This window comes from Anser anser (genome assembly GCF_964211835.1).
Source record: "Anser anser genome assembly, chromosome: 1".
Taxonomy (NCBI): Eukaryota; Metazoa; Chordata; class Aves; order Anseriformes; family Anatidae; genus Anser; species Anser anser.
The window spans coordinates 113,504,320-113,523,530 of record NC_139720.1 but is presented as its reverse complement, the minus strand read 5'-3'; the positions used below and the strand labels follow the sequence as shown (position 1 = coordinate 113,523,530).

The window sequence follows — 19,211 nt, the reverse complement described above, 5'->3', positions numbered from 1 at the left end:
TCTGCAAGGAGCGGGGCTGGGGGGCAGCCCGTGAGCTCCTCCAGGGGCTGCCTGCTGGGGTTGTGCGAGGTGCTGGCAGAGGGAGGCACACCTTGTGGCATCTGGCAAAGGCACCCAGCTCTGCTTTTGGAAAAAAAAAAGTTTTTTTATAAACACATCAATTTTTATATTTTGCAGACAACTGGGTTGTGCAAGTTCAATGTAAAAGGCCCTTCTTGTTTGGAGGTACTTCAGCACCTAGTGTCCTGCCTGGCTTTCCTCTTATATAAACAGAGCAAGAGGATCGTGTCTGACCAGAAACTTTGGCCGTGCTGTTTCCCCTTGCCTGGCAGTTGCTTTTGCCTTGCCTGTGACCTTTATGTCAGTGGGAGTCATGCCTACCAGCAGCAAGGTGCCTCTCGCTGGGCCTGGGCTGAATGCAGCCAGTCACAAATGAAATCCGCATAAACATCGGCCCTTTGAATGCATTTTTATAATCTGTAAATTTGATGATGGCCATGCAGCAGAAAAGAAACCTTTACACAGGAGGCTGAGTCGCGTGGAAGTGCCCGGGCAGAGCTGCAGCAGCCCAGGGTGGTGGGAGATGTTACGGGATGCGGTTCTCTCACCATCTGGAGCCTTTTCAAACACGGAGCATTAGTGCAAAGAGAGCATCTGTGGCCTCATCAGTGCCTGGATTTGGTCTTAGCCTTTCTATCGTTGCCCTTAAACAGGTGACCTAAGACCTGTTTGTTCCTCCTCAGTATCCTGTGATTCAGTTTGTAAAACAACATATGCAGAAAAGTGATTTTAGAAGCAATCTAAAAGACGAATTTTGTACTGCTGCAGTGGCAAAATGGTGACTTGTGTTGTCACTCCCTGACACGCAGCTTCTTGTTTGGTAGGTTGTGAGGTTTTTTTCAGCTGTCATTTGTGGTGATGTTGTTTCCTACACGTGTAAATATTTGCAAGGCAGTTTGACATGGATCATAGTTTAAAAGAGAAAAAGCTTATGAAAAAAAAAGTGCAAAAATAACCCAAACTGCCTCTGAACAAATATACGAAGAGTCATAGGCACCCGTTCTTCCCCCTGAGGTCTGTATGCGCCTCTCACCAGCATGCCCTGAGCTGTGGCAGGGCTGCTCTGCTGCTGCCTGGGCGCAGAGCGCTTGGCACCAGGAGCTCAGGGTCCAGGACCCACAGGGAGATGTGGGGCTCCCCAGGGCTGGGGGGTTCAGGCACAGCTCCACGTGCTGGAAGGGAGCAGGGGGTCAGTTTGGGGCAGCTCCTGTCCACTGAGAAGGTCTCCGGTGGAGAGGAGGCACCCTGCACAGCAGCGGTGACGGGGCACAGAGGCTGGGGTGCATCACGTCCATGGGGCACCTGGCCCAAGGGGACCCCAGTCCCTCTTGAGTGTTTGGGTGCTGCAGCTTTCATTAAAAAGAAAAGCAGAGGTATCTCGGTTATTTTTTCACTTCCTGGGTATGTGCTTGCCCTGTCATTTTTATTAGAAGGGGCAGGCTCAGTTTGAGGTTGGTTTGTTGTTGGCTTTGAGCAATTTTGATGTCCTGGCTCATTCTGTAGTGTGACAGCAGCATTCAGATCACAAGCACCTATTGATATAACCATGCAGATGAAATCAAAAGAAAACGAACCATAGGAAAATGTCCCTCTTCTATAGAAGCCTGAGTGAGTCTTGAACTGGTGATGTAGCATTAAGATGAAATCAGGTGTGATAGAGTAAATGAAAGTATTGCTTTTATGCTCCTGTTTGTCCAGAAAGCTTTACTTTAAGTCACACTTTTCTGTTTGTTTGTTGATGTGTTTTTATTTATTTATTTATTTATTTATTTATTTATTGTGAAGGATGAGAAACACTAAAGACATTAAAGACCCACCTTGCTAGAGCAGAGCTAAGTGGAGAAGAGTTGCAGCCAAACAGCATCTGTAACATCTATGACAAGGATTCAAGTATTCATCCACCTCCCAGCTGGGGTCATGGCAAGCCCCTCGTTATTCCCGCTGCCACAGCATGAGTAAGCAGCTAAGCACAGCCAGGTGAGAGGGCAATGCCCAGCAAACATTTGTTTTCTCCTCCCAGCACTGCTTGGTGAGCCCTGCTGCTTCTGGTGCCAGCCAAAAGTACCCAGGACTAAGAAGCTAAAGCTTTTGGATAGTTTCCTGAGGTCCTCACTGACCAGGATGTGCATACGACACTTGCAGGTAGTGAATCATTGGTGGTTATAATTCTGTACAAACAAGAACCCCACTTATTTATTTATTTTTTTAAACATTTAGGGTAAAAGGTGGCACTAACTGGAGCTTTTTGATATGAGTGTTGCTGGTCATAACACCAGAAAAAACAATATCCTCTTGGTGAGACCTACTGGAAACTATTTGGATGGTACATTTGTTGCATTACTACAGTTTGAGTAATGGATAGTGTTTGGAAACAAAACTTTCCAAACGAAGGGAATAATGTACTATATCTGGTGCAGGAGCTGAACAACAGGAATTCACATTTTCCATTTCCTGGTGCGGAACAAACAAAGTAGGCTTAAAATTAGTAAATCTGTTAGTCACTGCATTATGAATGGCGCGGTCGAGTAAAGCCACGGCTTAGGGAAAATGTTTGTTTTAGCTACATTTCTAAATAAAACGGTCCTGCTGTTTGGCATGTGGCACACCTTAGCAGGATGGAGCATTTGACATCTCACATTTGAGCATCTTCATGACTGGGGTTTAGGATCAGGCTTCACAGGGCTGGGACGTACCCACTCAAGGCTCTGTGGGCTGCTGCTTGCCATGGCTCGATGGGAAGCCAACAGCTCCCACCCGGGGCTCCACTGCCATGCTGCTTCTGCCACGGTGGCTTTTTCAAAACCCTTGTGTTTCGTGGCAGTTTGGGATTTCAGTAAAGGAAGTAATTTTGTGTCTTCCAAAGCATTTTGGTCCCGATCTGAGAAACTTTATTTTTAGCTATCAGCTTTTCATTTAATGGCAATACCTTCTCTGAGGACATTTACTATTCATAATAAGAAGGAGGATTTAATGAACTCCATCCCTTTTACAACCGTTTTGGTTAAGGTCACCTCACTGTTCGTTGAGGTGCTGCTCTCCCCAGGCTGTGGCTGAGCACGGCTTGTCCCAGGTGCCACAAAAAGCGTGGGCAGCTGAGGTCACTTCTGTCAGCCCCGGGTCGGAAACAGAGAGGGCTTCAGCCCCGCTGCTGGCTGAGAAAGAATGGAAATTATGAGCTTAGCAATAGTCCCTTATTTAAAGCAAGAGGAATGTGTGACGGCCTGATTTAAGGAGGGACAGTTTCACTCCGTGTCTAGCCTATTGTTACGAGTGGGAGGGAATTCAAAAAACTGAGCAGGCTTGTTTGCTTAGGAGGGAAAGAAAGAAATGCCTGAAGTAACGCAAATATGCAGTGTGGGGAGAAAATGTCCACATATGCACAATTAAAGCGTGAGTGTATAAATGCAGACACAAACCCCAGGGCAGGAGAGGAGCAGGGGCAGGCAGGAGGCAGGCAGTGTCCTTCATTCAGCAGCTCCAGCAACAAGCCAGCCACCCTTCTGGAGGCACAAAATTTCTGCTCTCTGCATGTGTGTTTGGGTGCACTGAAACTTCTTAGGGCTGGAAGTTGTGTGGGTGGGGGAAGCAGGACCTCTGCGGTCTAACAAGGACCCTCTTCGGGGATGGCAGCAGAAGAAGATTTTTGCTCTCTTGCCAGTCCAGGAGCCAGTGGTGTGGAGTAAAAATATTTCATGGCCCTTAGGAAGCCACCAGCTTATGTGGGTGTACCTTTTGCAATCACGACTGTCAGCCCGTCCCATGCACAAACCACTGCGGGGACCCACGTCCTTTTCCTGTGCCTTCTGCTGAACCAGCACTGCTGGTGCATTTCTGCCTCCCTCTTACTTTTGTCTGCACAAAACAAAAACTAACCAAAAAATTCCCAACCATGAATGCACAAGAAGCCAACAACAAACAAAAACCAGGCCAACGTGCTAAGGAGCTAGGTTTTAAGGCTGATGGTATAAATATTGAGAATCATCAAGCCATTTATTTCAGGGGACTGGCGCAAAACTCTTGGGCTGTGTTTCAGTATCGCTCTCCCAACGCTGCCTTTGACCACTAGCCACGCGAACCGTTAGTTTACGTGTTCTTCATTTCTGCCTTTTTCAGCAGCCTTGGGCTCACGTCTCCAGACCGCCGGCAATAAAAGTTGGAGCGCAGCGCTGACAGCATATCTACCACAACTCATCTCTTTCCGCACGTGTTCGAGGTTCGCTTTCAGCAATGTCATTAGGTGGAGCTGCAGCCTCTGGCACTTCTTGGAAGCTCCGTCTCTGTCACTCATTAAACGCACTGAAGAGGGATGGTAACCTCAAGATAGATTAATTATCATCATTGCCTCCAAGTATATCATGCCCAAACTCTGTGAGAGGTTTTCTAGGTAATTAAAAGATGAGGCCCCTGCAATGAGGAAGTTGCAATTAAAACTCACGGTGCTGATATAGGAAAAGAAGAGGAGTTGCCTTGAAGAACAGAGCAGTAGAGTTCGCATTGGGCTTCATTTCGCTGTTCTCCTCCTTGCCGTGTATTGCAGGCCCTGCTCTGAGGTAAGGAGTTAAGTGCTGATCAAGTAAATTTGCATAACTTGGGCCCATGGCAAGTTTAGTTATGCTTGCAGGTAGGCTTCTTCCATCCCACGCCAGCACAGCCAGCTCCTAACCCCCACGCGTCACCGACCTGCATTCCTGCACCTGCAGGCAGCTGGGGACACTCACTCCAGGTAGGTAATATCCAAGAGATGATTTTGTTTGAAATGGAGGAGAATTAGTTGGTAATTTTGGTAAAGATGGGATTTCTCATCCATCAGTACTGCAGCCTGCTTTACAACTACCTGAAAGGAAGCTGCAGCAAGGTGGCTGTTGGTCTCTTTTTTCTCAGGTGACAAGTGATAAGACATAAGCAAAGGGTCTCCAACTGTGCCAGGGGAAGTTTAGGTTGGATATCGGAAAGAATCTCTTCCCAAAGAGGGTGGTCAAGCATTGGAGTGGGCTGCTCTGGGAAGTGCTGGCGTCCCCATCCATGGAGGTATTTAAGAGATGTGTGGATGTGGCACTTCGTGACATGGTCTGGTAGGATGGTGGAACTTCTGGTGATCTTGCAGGTCTTTTCCAACCTAGATGATCCTGCGATGCTGTGCTTTTCCTCCAGACTGGAGAACAAAACGTCAGCAGCTGTGTTAACACTGCTGGGTATGGCAGGGACAGGCACTGTGTATGATGCTGTAGGGGATGGAAGTGGCCCAAGACATGCTGCAGTAGTGTTGCAATCCTAGAAAAATTTGTGGTCTCCATCTCATCGTTTGCAATGCCCTTGTGGTCCAGAGGCACTGCATGTACTGCATCAGTGGGCTCAGCACAAAGCTGAAATGTCCCAACGGAGGTATGCCTAGTCGATGCTGCCTCTGTGTTTGTTTTCCCAAAGACATTGTGGTTAGGGAAATGTGCAGATTTTTTTTTAATGTGTTCTTAGTTTGTGCAGGTTGCTATTGTCTCTAATTTCAGCAAGGTGCAGGGAATCATCTAACAGCGTGTGATTCAGTGCAAGGAGCACCTGCTGCAGCTGAGGGGCTGTACCAAGGGATGCAGAGCTTGACACCAGTTTCTTACCAATTTTCCCTAAATGCCTGCTCTGACCACTGTAAGGCAAAATACCGGGTTAAAAGAAATGACCAGTTATGGCTGTTTTTATGTAGGAGCTGGTCAATGTTTCCTGGAAGAAATGATTCACAGCCTGTGCCTTTGCTTCAAGGCATTTCAGATGCTGTGTGCCCTGTCAGATGTTCATGTCTTCTGAGTCAGCCCACACCCTTTTGCTTTTTCTCCTGTGAAATGTGTGGCAAAGTGAAGAGGAACCTGGCGGAAAACGCTCCAGGTGGAGCAACACCACTCTCATGCTGCCTTTTTCTGTACTTTCTGTTCCTAAGTCCCAGGACTTTTATTTCCTTCTACTTGGTTGTGATCACAGAAGAAAGATATCCCACGTATGCTCGTGTACTAACCAAAGAATGATTTACTCTTTGGATTATAAAGCTACAAACAAGTTGTTGCATAGCCCAAACAGCTACCTGATATTCAGGGCTTGGTGGGATCCTTTCAAGCAAAGAAAAACTGGGTGGTGTTGTTCATGCTTGCTTTGTCTGGTTTAGGTTGTAAATATCGAAAGCTTTCCTCCTTGAACCGCAGAGGTGCTCAGCAGCAGGCAGTTTGCTTGCTCACCGTGCCCACGTCGAGCTCCCCCTTCCCTCTCACCTCACAGCATGGGGGGAGCCCCACGTCTCTGCTTGCACTGGGGGACACTTCTCTTGCAAACCACCAACCGCCCTCATGAGGCTCTTCTGCTTTTCTGCTTCTGGTGAGGACCTCGGTTAGGCTGCCAGGGCATAGCTGGAGAAAGTGTGGCCAGCTGTGGGTCAGTGAACCAGAAACACAAAGCATCTCAGGGCTCCTGAAGGGCAGCAGTGTGTTCACACTGCCCGCATCTGGTGTTTGCTCAAGGGATTAAAAAAAACACCATAGCAGGGAGATATGTGTGCCAGCTTCTGCGGAAAAGCTTATCTATACCTGCTGTAAAACACACATCTTCTTTAAAAGAAGAAAAGAAGAACAAAAGAGTCAGGAATAGCACTGCCTTTGAAAGCCTTCCTTGATAATGCAGGCAAGGCTGGACCTTACATGCAAGCGCAGGAAGCTGTGGGTGGCATGTGTGAGGACATAGCTTCGATTATTTTATCTAAATGACTGGAAAGGTATTTTGCTTTTTTGCTTCTCAGGATGCAAGGTTTCCCTTCCCCCACGACCTGGCTCCTTTTCTGAATGAGTGCATTTTTGAGAATGCCTTTCCTAGCACATGGAGGAGCCTCCTCTCACGACCTTAACCTAGCAATTTAGTGCAAATTCTTGTGAGATTGGAAGGGGCGTTTGAACAGCTATTTCTTTCTGTACCATTAGAGAATCTTTGATCTTGCTTTCTTCTGGCAGTGCTGCCAGCAAAACTCGTTCCTGAGCATAAAACATCTCTGCTTCTTGGTGTACGGGGAGACCTGTTGATAAAAGCGTGGGCATAAAATGCTCCCTGAGGTGGCTGGATTCAGAGGAGGAAAAGCCAAAGGTTCAATAGTGTCGTTGCTTAAGCAACGTACTGCTAAAGGAGAACAATGCAAACCTGTCAGGTTTTCAATACTTCAAACAACAGGAGGATGAATAAGCCTCCAACAATGCAGGGATTCTGTTGTGGCTTCCAAAAACCCTTCCAAAAATCCTTCCTCGTGGATCATTGCCGATACAAACCCTCCTCTGCCCACAGGCGTTTGGGTGTGCAAGAGCAGCTTTGCTTGGAGATCCTACCATTAATGACTGGACTTTTGAATACTGGGGGGTCCAGAATGTAACCTTTGAGTTTTGCTACCTGATTGAGCCAGGACTGTGGTTTGCCAGGATTTTTCCCAACCCTGTCATGAGGTGGGATAAGCAACAATGACCCCTGTCCAGTCATCTGCTTTCATTTCTACTTGGTACGTCCTGAAGCCTGCACTGGATGTGTGCACACTCTTCAGAGATGTGCCTTTTTTATTTCTTAACGAAATCTGACATGAATTTCGACTTCTGTGCGCTACAAAGGAGGAGAAAGTTTACAGTGTTTTCCACTCACTAATTAGTGTTAACATGACACCGGCATCAAAGTATGGAGGTCTGCAGTGCTTTTCCACTGCACTGTTTTATAGACACTTTGCTCATAATGGTTTATTTTTTATGAGTATATAGCTTTTGTACTTCTACCTGGTTTAACTGAGAACTTCAGACAGCATCTTTAAATCCTCCCTCAAAATGCCTGAAGTGCTATTTAGCTGTACTTTGCTCGAATTAATCCTTTATTTTGAAAGATGTCTGTAGCTTCACTTTCTTTATACCTTCACAGCAAACAAGCACCTCATCCCGGGTAGACAACCTGAGGAAGAAGATGTGGAGAGCCTCTTGCACACATGGCTCCTCCTGGCTGCACCTGGGACCTCCCTGCTCTCCCCCTGCCCTTCCTTGACAGTGGTTGAGGAGAGAAGGGCTTTCGGGGCTGTGATCCCAAACAAAGCAGTCACCCGGGTGAGCACGGGACCCCGAGGTGCCCAGCCTTGCCTGCTGGCTTCCCGAGGAGATCCGAGGAGCATACCAGAGTGGGCCAGCAGACTGGGTGCTGGGCATGTCAAATACAGGCTGGAAGGGATCATGCTTCTCAAAATGGGGTTTTGATCACTCGCCTTTAGCTTGCTGGCAGTGATGCTGAGGTTACAGGGGTTATATCGGAAATGAGAGATAAGGGTTTGATTGCATCCTCATGAGGCTGCTAACCATATCACCCACTTTCCAGGGCAGCGCCCCACAGGCTGCCCGGGGTGTGCCTGCACGGCTCTAAGGCTTCTCTGATTCAATGCACAAAATGAGGAAAATGGCTTTTTTTTCCCCCTCTTTCTGGGCAAGAAGAGACTCATCTGGGGCCTCCCACACCCTTATGACCTTGTCCCGTGCACGTGGGGTCAAGCAGGCGTGCTCGCTTTCTGCAGGGCGGCTGCAGGTTGGCAGTAGCAGGGCACCAACGTGATGCTGGTTGGTCCCGGGGGGGATGCGAGCCCCTGCTGGGGCACCTGAGCACCTTGAGAAGGCCGGCACAAGTGAGGAAGTGAGGCAGCAACTTTTTAAATTTTCTTTTTTTTTTTTTTAATTGCAACTTTGTATGGGACAATGTGCCAAGATTGCCTGGGAAACCCTTGAGAGGCTCTCAGACCCAATCCAGTATTTTAATGAGCAAATATTCTGAGGGAGGCAGAAGTGAGCAATTTCTATGGAGGAACTACGTGGGGTTGTTGTTTTCTGTCTCAAAGATGCAGAGGGAAAAGGATGTAGAGGGAAACAGAGAACCCCTATATAAATGGCATTTCCACCCATGCAAACAACATTTTTAAAACATCTTTTCACAGGACCGAGCATTTGTAGGGGAGCCTGGTGGGTAAAGAAAAAAAAAATCCACTGGTTTTTATTTACCAGACTCAACCTATTTGAGGACAAATTATTCACAGTTTGTTTAAAAAGAAAAGGAATTAAATATTTGGTAAGCAACGTGCCCTGCTGCTGGATGCCAGCGCTGCCAGTGGCTGTTGAGATGCTACCAGCTGTTTGCCCAGCACCGAGCAGGGACAAGGTGCAGATTGCCCAAAATGCTGTCATTGGAAAGGGGTAGGAACTGCCACACAGGTCCTGCTGGAGCTGATGGCCACAGCCTGCTCTCGGGAGACATAATCTGGAGCGTACGTGAATTTGTAGCTGACTTGTAGCACTTGGTGCATGGTCGGAAGAGCAAACTGCAGCATTGGTCACCACTAAACCGAATTTTCCCTGTCTGGTCATTAAAGCAATGATTGCTTGCTGATTGGGGATGACTCATCTGAATCACCACCATAAAAATGTAACGCTCCAGCCTCTGTGCCTCTACTGGCATCCAGGAATTACTCTTCAGTGCAAGGGAATTGAATTTAACCTTGTTGTGGGGGTTGGAAGTTTCTCCATCCAGTGTCTTTTCCAAATGTTGCAGGTGTCAGCACATTTTTTAATATAACATTGTGGGGTTTTATGGTCTAAATTGCATTTCGTTGGCAGGCTGCAAATTGCAAGCCTACTTCTGCAGCTGGTGTAAAGCCACGCTTTGCTGCAGCTGCACTGCTTGGCACTGACTGCGGATCTGACCTGCGGCACTGCTCCTGCTTCTGCAGCCAAGTGCAGCTCTGCGTTGCTGCCGTGTGATAGCAGAGGTCGTGCACACGTGGGGCAGCAGGTGGTCCACGGCCTGGCTTTTGGGAGTTGGACGCACTTGAGTTAGTGCTGGGATAGCAGCGATTGAATTAGTGTCGCTCTCTTGGCCAGGTTCGCTAAATGTTACGTGCAATTCTGGTACTTTATTTGTTGACTTTACAATCTAGCTTCATTTACAGAAAGCTCATGCTGTGGTTTTCCTGGAAACCCATCCTTTGCAAGATGGATGTATCACCCCCATTCAGAGTCACTTCCATAACATTTGGGCTGAACCAAAGTTTTTCCCAAAGGGGCCAGCCAAGACCCATTGGGGTCAGCCAAGACCCAATGGAGACATTTGGTGGGAAGGTCCTCCAGGGACAGGGGATGAAGCTGGAGCCCTGGTTGTTCTCCCCTCCTCTCGGCCAGCCATGAGGAAGCAGAGGTGAGCTGAGCCCAGCTCGGGTCATTGCAGGACCAGAGGAGATCAAAGGCACCTTCCGAGTTACTTTTCTTTGCCCTTTCATTTCTGCTCAGGGCCTTGACAAGCAGGCCAGAAACACTCTGAACATTAGTTTGCACAGCTTCCCAGTGATTTCCCCTGGTTTTGAGGGATTAACAAGGTACATATGGGAAACTGCCAAAGATAATGATCACCGGGACAGCAATAAGTTAGACTTTCTCTCTTAATGTGAGAGCCACAGCAGCAACCTTTCTAAGAAAGAGCGAAGAGTCGTTGAAAGAATAAATTATTTTCTCTACTTCCCATACCTTCTTCAGCATTTCTTTCCTCAAAACAACACTGAGACCAATTTATAAAATTTCCCTACCACCACCAGAAAGATGGATTCAGGAGATCTGCAACCTCCTGCGCTTGTGAAATGTCCCTTATCACCTTCCGGAGCTGACCTGTGCTCACTTTCTGACAGATCCAGTCACTCCACATGTCATCATTACGGTGAAGAAAATGAAACCTATGGCTATTGATAGATCCAGGAGGGCAAAGGAACTTCTTGCCCGGAGTGGTGTTGTGGCTTTGAGCCTAGCCTTTGTATATTGCCTTTGTTACATTAAAAAAAGTAATCTCCCTGTCAGGTCCAACCAAAGTCAAATAGAAGTTATGTGGATGTGACTTTAAAAAATAATGAACTAATGGAGTTGGTCTTGTGAAACAAAGACAGAGTCCTCCTCTCCATTGTAGCAGAGCCATGGTTTGATGGAGGAAGTGAGATCCCACACAGACCCTGAGATCTCTCGAGAGCAGCCCTTGTGTTGGCTCGCTCAGCCCCACACACCCATGAGGTCCCTTTCCCAGTGAGAGCGCGTTCACGTGTTTTAGCTTGAGTTTGGCAGATGCTGCCCCAGCACAGACCAGTCGCTCTCGACGGCCTCTCGTCCTTCGTGCCAGCAAGGGAAATAACAAGGAATCGGGCTGCTGTTGCTCAGCCTTGGCTCAAAATGCCTCCCCTGCATCCCAGCAGCTTCCTCTCCGAAAGCAAGGTCACGGCTGCCAGCCCATGCTGAGACATTCTCTTTCCCAACACATTCCTGGTCGTTCCGCCACGGGAAGAGGAAGTGAAGTGATCTAATTTTCTCCCAAATTTCCCCCATGAAGAGGAAGCAGGGCCCGACTGCTTGCTCCCTGCTGTCACCGATGATGCGCGCTCTCCTCTTCCTGCCCCATCTCCTTCTGGACCCTCTCCAGTTTGGGGTGCAGCTTTCCGTGCCCCCACACCAACCAGGAGCCGAGGGGGGCACAGGCAGGACCCTGTCCTCACCAGCCGCAGACACAGTGCCCTAACCCTATTTTCAGTCCTTCTGCATGGCCAGAGGATTTGACCAATTTGTTTATCGAGCAGCACACTGCTTCCCTAATTAGCCACTGCCCACCCTCACAGCATCTCCCTTTAACAGCCTGCTCCTTCAGTGGGACACAGCAATACCCTAGGCAGTGAAAGCACAGGCTACATCCCTCACCCCTCTAAGAACAATGAATGGAGCTCCTGAAAGCAGATGTACAGCCCTGGGGAAGCTGGGTCTGTGCTATCCCACACCACCAGCACCCTTCGCATGTGTTTAAATTCAGCTACCTTACAAAGCTAACAAATTCACTTTGTAGCTTCCAAGTGTGCATTAACGAGCCTCCCTTTGGCACTTCCCGAATGGAAAGCAGCTCTTTTTGGGTGATGGGTGGGGGTCAGACGATGCCTCTTGGAGCAAGCTGTTTGTGCTGGGCTGAAGGTGCAGCCCTGGAAATGCCTCCCCTTGTGCTGCCTCCCCTGCACCCCTCAGCAGCACCCACCAGGGCTGGGTCCCCCCCGTAGGTACCCCCCAGCACCTCCCAGCCCAGCACCCTTGGCCAGGCTGGTGCCCGCACCCTGCAGCAGGAGGCCGGCTCCCAGCACCCACGCCACGGGCTCCTGCCCTCCCCCAGCCTGGTGAGCCCGGGTGTTTTCCTGTTCGCCTCTTACCTTTTGCACTGATCCCGGGGACGACGGGGACAGTGACGGCTGGGCTGCTGTCCCTGCAGGAGCCAGGAGCCAGCCTCTGCCCGGAGACACCCCGGAGGCACCAGCCCAGGGGCTTCCCAGGGCTCACACCTTCCCCCTTCTCCTTCCCCACCAGGGCTGGAGCCCTGCACCCAGCTGAGCTGAGCTGCCAGGTCTGTACCGGGCTGGGGACGAGAGCATGGGGTGGTGGAAAGCAGAGAGGCTCCAAGAGGCACGCCGCAGGGCTGAGCTGATGGAGAAGAAGAGGCAGCAGGGGTTTTGCCTGCCGGTTTTTGTTTGCTGTTACAGCCGTGCCAGTGTTTGCCTGCTCTGCTGGGCTGGGTGTGAGCCCAGGGCAGCCGCATCTGGGAGGATAAACCTCACTGCTTGTTGTTTGGGGTGGATGCTGGGTTTTCCACCTCAGAATAGTGGGGTATGTATGCAGTCCGTGTAAGGGGTCTGGGCTTCTACGCGGTGCTTTAGAAAAGAAATGATTGCACCCACCACGTGAGAGTTGCATTTTAGAGTGATGCTTTCTGAAGTGGCACTTTCTGAAGTGCGTTTAGAAGTGCATTAAAGTGCATTTAGAAATGGTGCTCAGGCAGGTAGAGATGGGTGGCCTGAGGACTGGTCCGGAGAGGCTACAGAGGTGTTAGAGAAAGCTGGGGGTTGCGGAAGGTGTGGGCATCTTGTGGATACCTGCAAATCCATCCTCACAACCCTGCCTGCTCTGTTGTACCATCTCAGTGGTACAACACTCGCAGTGTCCCGGATGCTGCGTTCTTGCACTGATTTCCAGGAGCTGGAGGGGGGAAATGGGTCTCTCTCTTGCGCAATGCTCTGGCCTCCAGAAAGTTAGTTGTCTGACCTACCCATCCCTGTAATGAACAGGCAGGGAAATGAGCCGGGGAGGTCAGTAGATCCATTGCTTTATAACGTTGGAGAAGCTTTATAATTGCTTTACAGTGCTGGGAGGTGGGCAACGTGCTGTGCTAACTTTTGCTGCTGGTGTAGCACAGGCTTTTCTGTGCATTATCAGCTCCTGACAAGCTGCTTCTGCAGTATATTTTAAAGGCAGATGTGCCTCTGGAGTCCCTTGGTTAGTGATGTTCTTGACAGCAAGGGGAGAGAGATTGCTGGAGACATTTGCTTGGTACAAATTAAAATAGAGGTCTTTTGATTTATGAGAGCTGAAGAAACAGTAATGGGAGAAGAGCATCTGCCATATAACATCCACCTCTGTCTGCGTAAGAAATATCACATTTTAACCTTGGCAGGGAAGAGAAGTACCGCTAGCCAAAGCAAATCCGCTTGCCCACATAGTGTTGGAGGACAAAATTCCCACTGGGCTGGGTCACGTCACCGAGGTACACGACATGACAGAAAACCACCTCTTTACTTTTTAAGCCCTAGCGGTCCACTGGGGCCCACCGAAGCTCAGCTGCTGGGAGCCAGCCCCGGGCGAAGCGGAGGGGGCTGCAGCTGGTATCCCCGGGCTCCAGCTGGGCTGGGAGCCCCCCATCCACGTGCAGAGGCAGCCGGGCTGGGGCAGCAGGCTGCAGCCTGCCTTTCAGCACACAGACCCGCTCCCTTCTGCCTTTGTTGGGAGCCCCCCAGGTGCAAGTCAGTTCTGATGTTTACAACGTAGACAGAAGCGATAATAAGTGCCAGATGCTCGGCAGCTGCTAATTGCTCTGCTTGAACTCCAGCGTCAGCCTGCAGCTCTGCAGTGGCACCCCCGTCACTACGCCACCTCCTCAGCAGCGGGGACGCGACTGCCACAGCTCCAGCTGCTCGGCTGTGAGCACTTGGATGTTCAAGAGATCAAGACGTGGGAGTCAGTCTGTCGTAGCATCGTCATACTGGAGAGATGTGGCCTCGGTTGTGCCTGGGGACAGCCCCTGGGCTGGCAGGGAGATGTGACGTGAGTGGGGCCTTCCCACACTTACCCACACACCTCCATCCTCTGGTTGTACAGCATGTCCTGCTTCGTGGCTCTGGGGGTAGCTGGCTCTTCCTGGGGCTCAGCCATCTCATCCCTCCACCACAAGCAGCCTTTTAAGCCAAAGGGCCTTGGTGCAAGACCTCTGAGAGGTCTCCGTTCCCTTCTCTGTCCTGTGCCCCACAGCTCTTGCCCAAGCCAAAGGTATTTGGGCAAGCAGCAGGTACTCCTGTAGGAAGGGTGGGAGGTGCTGAGGAGGTGATCAGCTTGAACAGACTCTGGTGTGCTTGGGCATGAGCAGAGTGGGACTTGATCTTCTCTACACTTGGCGCCTTTTGGGGTGTATGAGGGAAGGTGGCGATGGATTAGGGATGTTCTTTTTTTTCCCCACTGATGAAGCCTCACGGCTGCAAGTAACAGCCCACCTCTGTGCAAGTAAATCCCCGGGGAAACCTTTGCATAGAACAACAGCCAGGCTAAAGGCATGCCAAGTCATACCAGCCAGCAGACAAAGAAAGCAAACACTGTCCTAGGATCCTCCAATTTCCACTGAAATTGGATTGAATGCATGGTTGTACACCTGCTGAGAACCTGTTCATTTATAAGCAATATTTTAAAACGCTTTGGAAGGGGCAATTAAGCTACCTTCAGATACTTTTCCTTCTTCCACTGATTGTAAAAACTGCAGGCCATCCCCATCTAGCCAGGGACATTTATGGTGTAGACCTGTTTCCTAGACCCCTGCTTTTGGTCACTCCTCAAATCCAGAAACCTGCCTTTGGCATCTTGCCTGATGTCCCAAACCCACCCTCTCCATGGAGATGTGACTGGGAGGAGGTATCTCTCCATCTCCCACCATCTGCACTGCTGAGAAACTTGGGATTTGGACAGAAACTTGCACTGAGCCCTCCACTTTTGCTTTGGAGGTATATATATGACCTGTATTCAGTGTAATGAATGGAAAAGCAGCAATGCACCTGGGAGCAGGATGTAGCTCAGGCTGTTATAAACCTTAGGGAATTCCCTCTGAATCACTGCCCAGTGAAAAAGTTTCTAAACTGTTAACATGTTTGCTCTGGGCAGTTTTTAACACCAGATAGTGAACTGCCACTGCTCGGTACTTGTCCCCCCAGGAAGATAGGAGAGGTGACCCCCTGCCACACAGTGAAACCTCCCATAGAGTGATGTTGGATGGGGACCACCAACCCAGGTGGATTACAGGTGTGCAAACCAGCTCTGACAGATCTTGGGGTAGGCACAGTTTTTACAATTTTATTCAGAGAAACTCAAAGGAGCCACACGAGGGGACTGGGACAGTGATGGTGATTTGTAGCTCATCAATATACACCTGGGGAGAGCGTAGAACACAGATTTTGGGGGTCAGTGAGATGTGACCATCTGTTATGGGATAGACCAGTGACAAGCAGCTCTTCTCAGTCCTGTGTAGCACAGCTCTAAACCAGTCGCAGAATGGATTTCAGTGGAGTTGAACAAGGCTCGTGCAGTGACGGGTGAGGCCTTCAGGCCTGCTGAAATTTCAGGAGGAGCCTTCCTCCTTGGGAACCAGAGTGTGCCTCTTCCCCCGCTTCACCTCTCCTGTTATCACTGTCCGCTGTGGTTATGGAGATGGGGCCGGTCCTGCACAGGCAAAGTTATTGCAACGAGTTGTTAGCAGTTTTCCATTTTACAGTGTTGACACGTTCTACACAGATAGGAGGAGTAATCTTAGATAAAGGTTTAAGCTTCTTTTTCTCTTCCCTTCCCTTTTAAAGGATCTGAAAGCAGCTGTGAAATGTGAATAGATTTTAACTATTGAGCTCAAGCTGCCAAGATGTTATTTCCTGTAGCTTTGACTCATGCAACTGAAGAAATGAGTTGGATCAGAATATTGTTCTGTATGGGGGATTTTGTCTCCCTTTGCCACCCCCAGGCTCAGCTCTATTTAAAACTGAAATACCAAGGCATATTCCCCTGTGTGCTCATTTTTCCTGCTGGCGAGGCACCTCATGGCAGGAACTGCTTGGAGTGGTGTGAATCTGAGCCCGCAGAAGCCTCACTTGGGCTCCCTGCGGTCACCCGCTCGCCAAGGGAAGGAGCCTGACTTCAGCTGGTGTGGGCTGATGCCACTCGTATCCCCCAGGATTGCATGCTGAGGAGAGCAGAGCTTTCACCACAGAACATACATATCATCCTGAGCTGGGCATCTGATTTTCAATGAGACCCAGCTGCAAATCCATGACCACACAGCTCGGAGGTCTAGTAAAATGTTTCAGACAAATCTGGAGCTAAAATCAGCGTAGGCAATTGCATTAGCAGTTAATTTATACAATTGTTTGGTCATATTCATGTCTGAATTGATGGCATACTTCATTTGGTCACAGCAACACAGAACACAGTAAATTACTACTCTCCATGTGAATGACAGGAGGTCACAGGACCAGTGTCCCTTTCTCGCTTCCTCTAACTCCGCTTCTCCTTCAATTTATGCTATTGCGAGGTGCAGACAATTCAGAGAAGCCTCCAGACACATCATATCCACTGCAGTGTCATTACCGGCAGCTGGAGGCTGTGTGCACAGCAAAACTCCCTCTTGCTCAGAGGTCCTGCACAACATCTTTGCATCATTAATGCTGGGTGTAATTGCTGCCTGGGTCTTTTGGTGGCTTTCTGCCCAAGGGTTCATTTCGTTCTTTATGTATTATAAATGAATATAATATAGTACTTCTTTAAAAAAAAAAAAAAAGAAAGAAACAGAAAGGGTAGGCATGCTGGAGAAGCTTTTGCTAGCATGCTGACCTGCTGTCACAGATTTAAAACTGTAGAAAGCACTGACAGCCATCTTACGTTATTACAAGATTGCTGTCACAGAAGTCACCTTGAATAACAGTACCTTATTCAGACATGCTAAGGGCGAAAGCAGAAAGAAACTGTTGTCTTAATTTTCTAGGGATATTTAAATTAAGCACTGTAGTGAGATTGTCAGTCATGCTACCTGGTTGCTGAGGCTTTGGGACTGCAGTGCTGATAGGGCTGCTCTTGTTAAAAGATTCACAGCTGGCATCGAAAGGGGAAAAGGACCCACAGAGTGCCATGGCTAGGAGGCTTTGAGTGTCCAGGTGCCTCTTGGTGTAGCCATCTCCTGACAAATTCCTGATCCGCAGCAATGCCGGTGGAAGTCCTCCTAACCTGCCAATGACACAGAGGTTGCACAGCAATTTGGTTTGGAGGAGAAAGCCATGAACTACCTGGGGGAGGCCTGTCTGCCCGTGAGAGGGAGGGTGCAGGGAGATGCTTTTCCTTTCCAGTCAGCAACAGCCACTGCTGGTCAAGAAGTTGCTACATACTCCCTGTGCACCCCTTTCCTTGGCCAAATGGGGAGTTGCATGAAATAACGTTGGGATATATTTCTGTCAGGTGTTTGTTTGCTCGGTCTTTGCATGGTGTATGCGCTTATGAGGGCTGCAGTAGGAAGGGAAGGCTCCTTGGTGGGGGTGGACATGATGTCCTTGCTGAGGGTACTCAGTTATTTCCACTGCAGATCAGGGAGAGAGGTTTTGTTTCCAGATTCAATCCTTAAGCAGCAGGTAGAGGAGAGAGGGCCGAAGGAAGCCACGATAACAATCTTCAAAGCCAGAAGCAGTTGCTGCGGTGTGGGAGTGAGACACTCCTCACGCCTGTAGGCCTCAGGGAAGAAGTCATGGGCTGTAAGGGCAAGTGGGTAGGCCTGGGCTGGGGGCCTGGGTGAGCGGCCAGCTGCTGGGGTGGAGAAGCACTGCAGCAGTGTCTGTGGAGACTGAGGGCATCACACTGTGGAGGGTTTCTAAGACAAATATTTGCAAGGGATGGACTCGTCCTCGCTGGCCTTGCTTGGCAGGAGGAGGTGAACGGGACCTTGCAGCCCCCCCCAGCCATCCTGCCTCTGTGTGTGCCCTCAGACAGCTTCCTTGGGGGGGGAGCCAGTAAGGGACACAGAGGAAACTATGTCTTGGCTGATGGCATGTCCCTGGTTGTCTTCTTTTCTAGAAAAGCTACAACTAAGAAGGAAAGAAGCGCAAAGGACAGAAGAAAAAAAGATGTTGGTGCTGTCTAACAACACAGCCCTGAGCTCCCTCCTCTCTAAGCTGCTTCAAGATCAACTGGAGCAGACCAATAGCTCTGCCCCATCTCAGGTTGGCAGTGCCAGCGGCAGCCTTGAAATCATCTATGTGCTGATGATGGTCGGCCTCTTCGGCTTCTTCACAGTGGGAGTCATGGTGACCAACATCCGCGCCAGGAGGCTGGAGGACTCCCGCGACCCCTACAACATGTACATCGCAACAGACATTTGGCACAAGAAGGACCAGGAGTATTTTCAAGCCAAGCTCATAGAAAATTACAAGCTCTGCTGTGTCTTTGAAAACCAGCTGGCCGTGGAGCAGCCGAGCGCGCAGATTCCCGAGGTGAAGTCTTCCTAGCAAAATGGGAGAAAGGACTGAACTTTGCATGGGGACAACCCAAGCAATACCTGCTATGAACCAGGCTAGCTGCCTTCCCATCTGCAGAGCCACAGGTGCTGGCCTAGGTTAGGCTGATCAATTGTGAACTCACAGTGAAGCTGATGGGTTTGTGATGGACCTAGTGCTGCAAAAGTGCTCGACCACCTCCTTAGAGCCACTGTAAGGTCAACGAAGAGGGGACACAGCTGATAGGAGTATTGTGGGCTCATCAGCTTCACCTAGTGAAAAATGTAAATGTTGGTGTTGCCAGCATGAATGCTTGCAGTAGTCAGTGTAATTAAAACCAATTTGGATGAAACGCAAGCTAGAGACTTTAACAGCCAAGTATGGTTTAGGCAATTATTTTCAAGTGCGACCATTGTCTTCCAGGAAGAAGTAGCAGAAATATTTCCTTTGTATTTTTGTCCAGTGTAGAATAATCATTATATGCATTGTACAGTGTTGTGGA

At 49.4% G+C, this 19,211-nt stretch overlaps 1 protein-coding gene and 1 long non-coding RNA gene across 3 annotated transcripts in view; one reads left to right on the top strand and one right to left on the bottom strand.

The window, feature by feature from the left end:
- LOC310892342 overlaps positions 1 to 12,446 on the bottom strand; it is a 27,222-nt gene extending 14,776 nt beyond the window's left edge. The window contains exon 1 of the long non-coding RNA XR_014578056.1: positions 12,308 to 12,446. This is a non-coding gene — a long non-coding RNA (uncharacterized lncRNA). The remainder of the gene's footprint in view (positions 1 to 12,307) is intronic.
- KCNE1 (potassium voltage-gated channel subfamily E regulatory subunit 1) overlaps positions 1 to 19,211 on the top strand; it is a 24,184-nt gene extending 4,973 nt beyond the window's left edge. Inside the window, exons 2-4 of one of the 2 annotated variants that reach the window (XM_083819976.1) lie at positions 2,081 to 2,202; positions 4,174 to 4,783; positions 18,291 to 19,211. In XM_083819976.1, the coding sequence (XP_083676102.1) occupies positions 18,341 to 18,721 (381 nt within the window). In that variant the 5' untranslated portion in view covers positions 2,081 to 2,202; positions 4,174 to 4,783; positions 18,291 to 18,340 and the 3' untranslated portion in view covers positions 18,722 to 19,211. Of the gene's footprint in view, positions 1 to 2,080; positions 2,203 to 4,173; positions 4,784 to 12,359; positions 12,499 to 18,290 lie in introns of those variants that run through there. The other variant, XM_083819975.1, reaches the window with a different exon arrangement.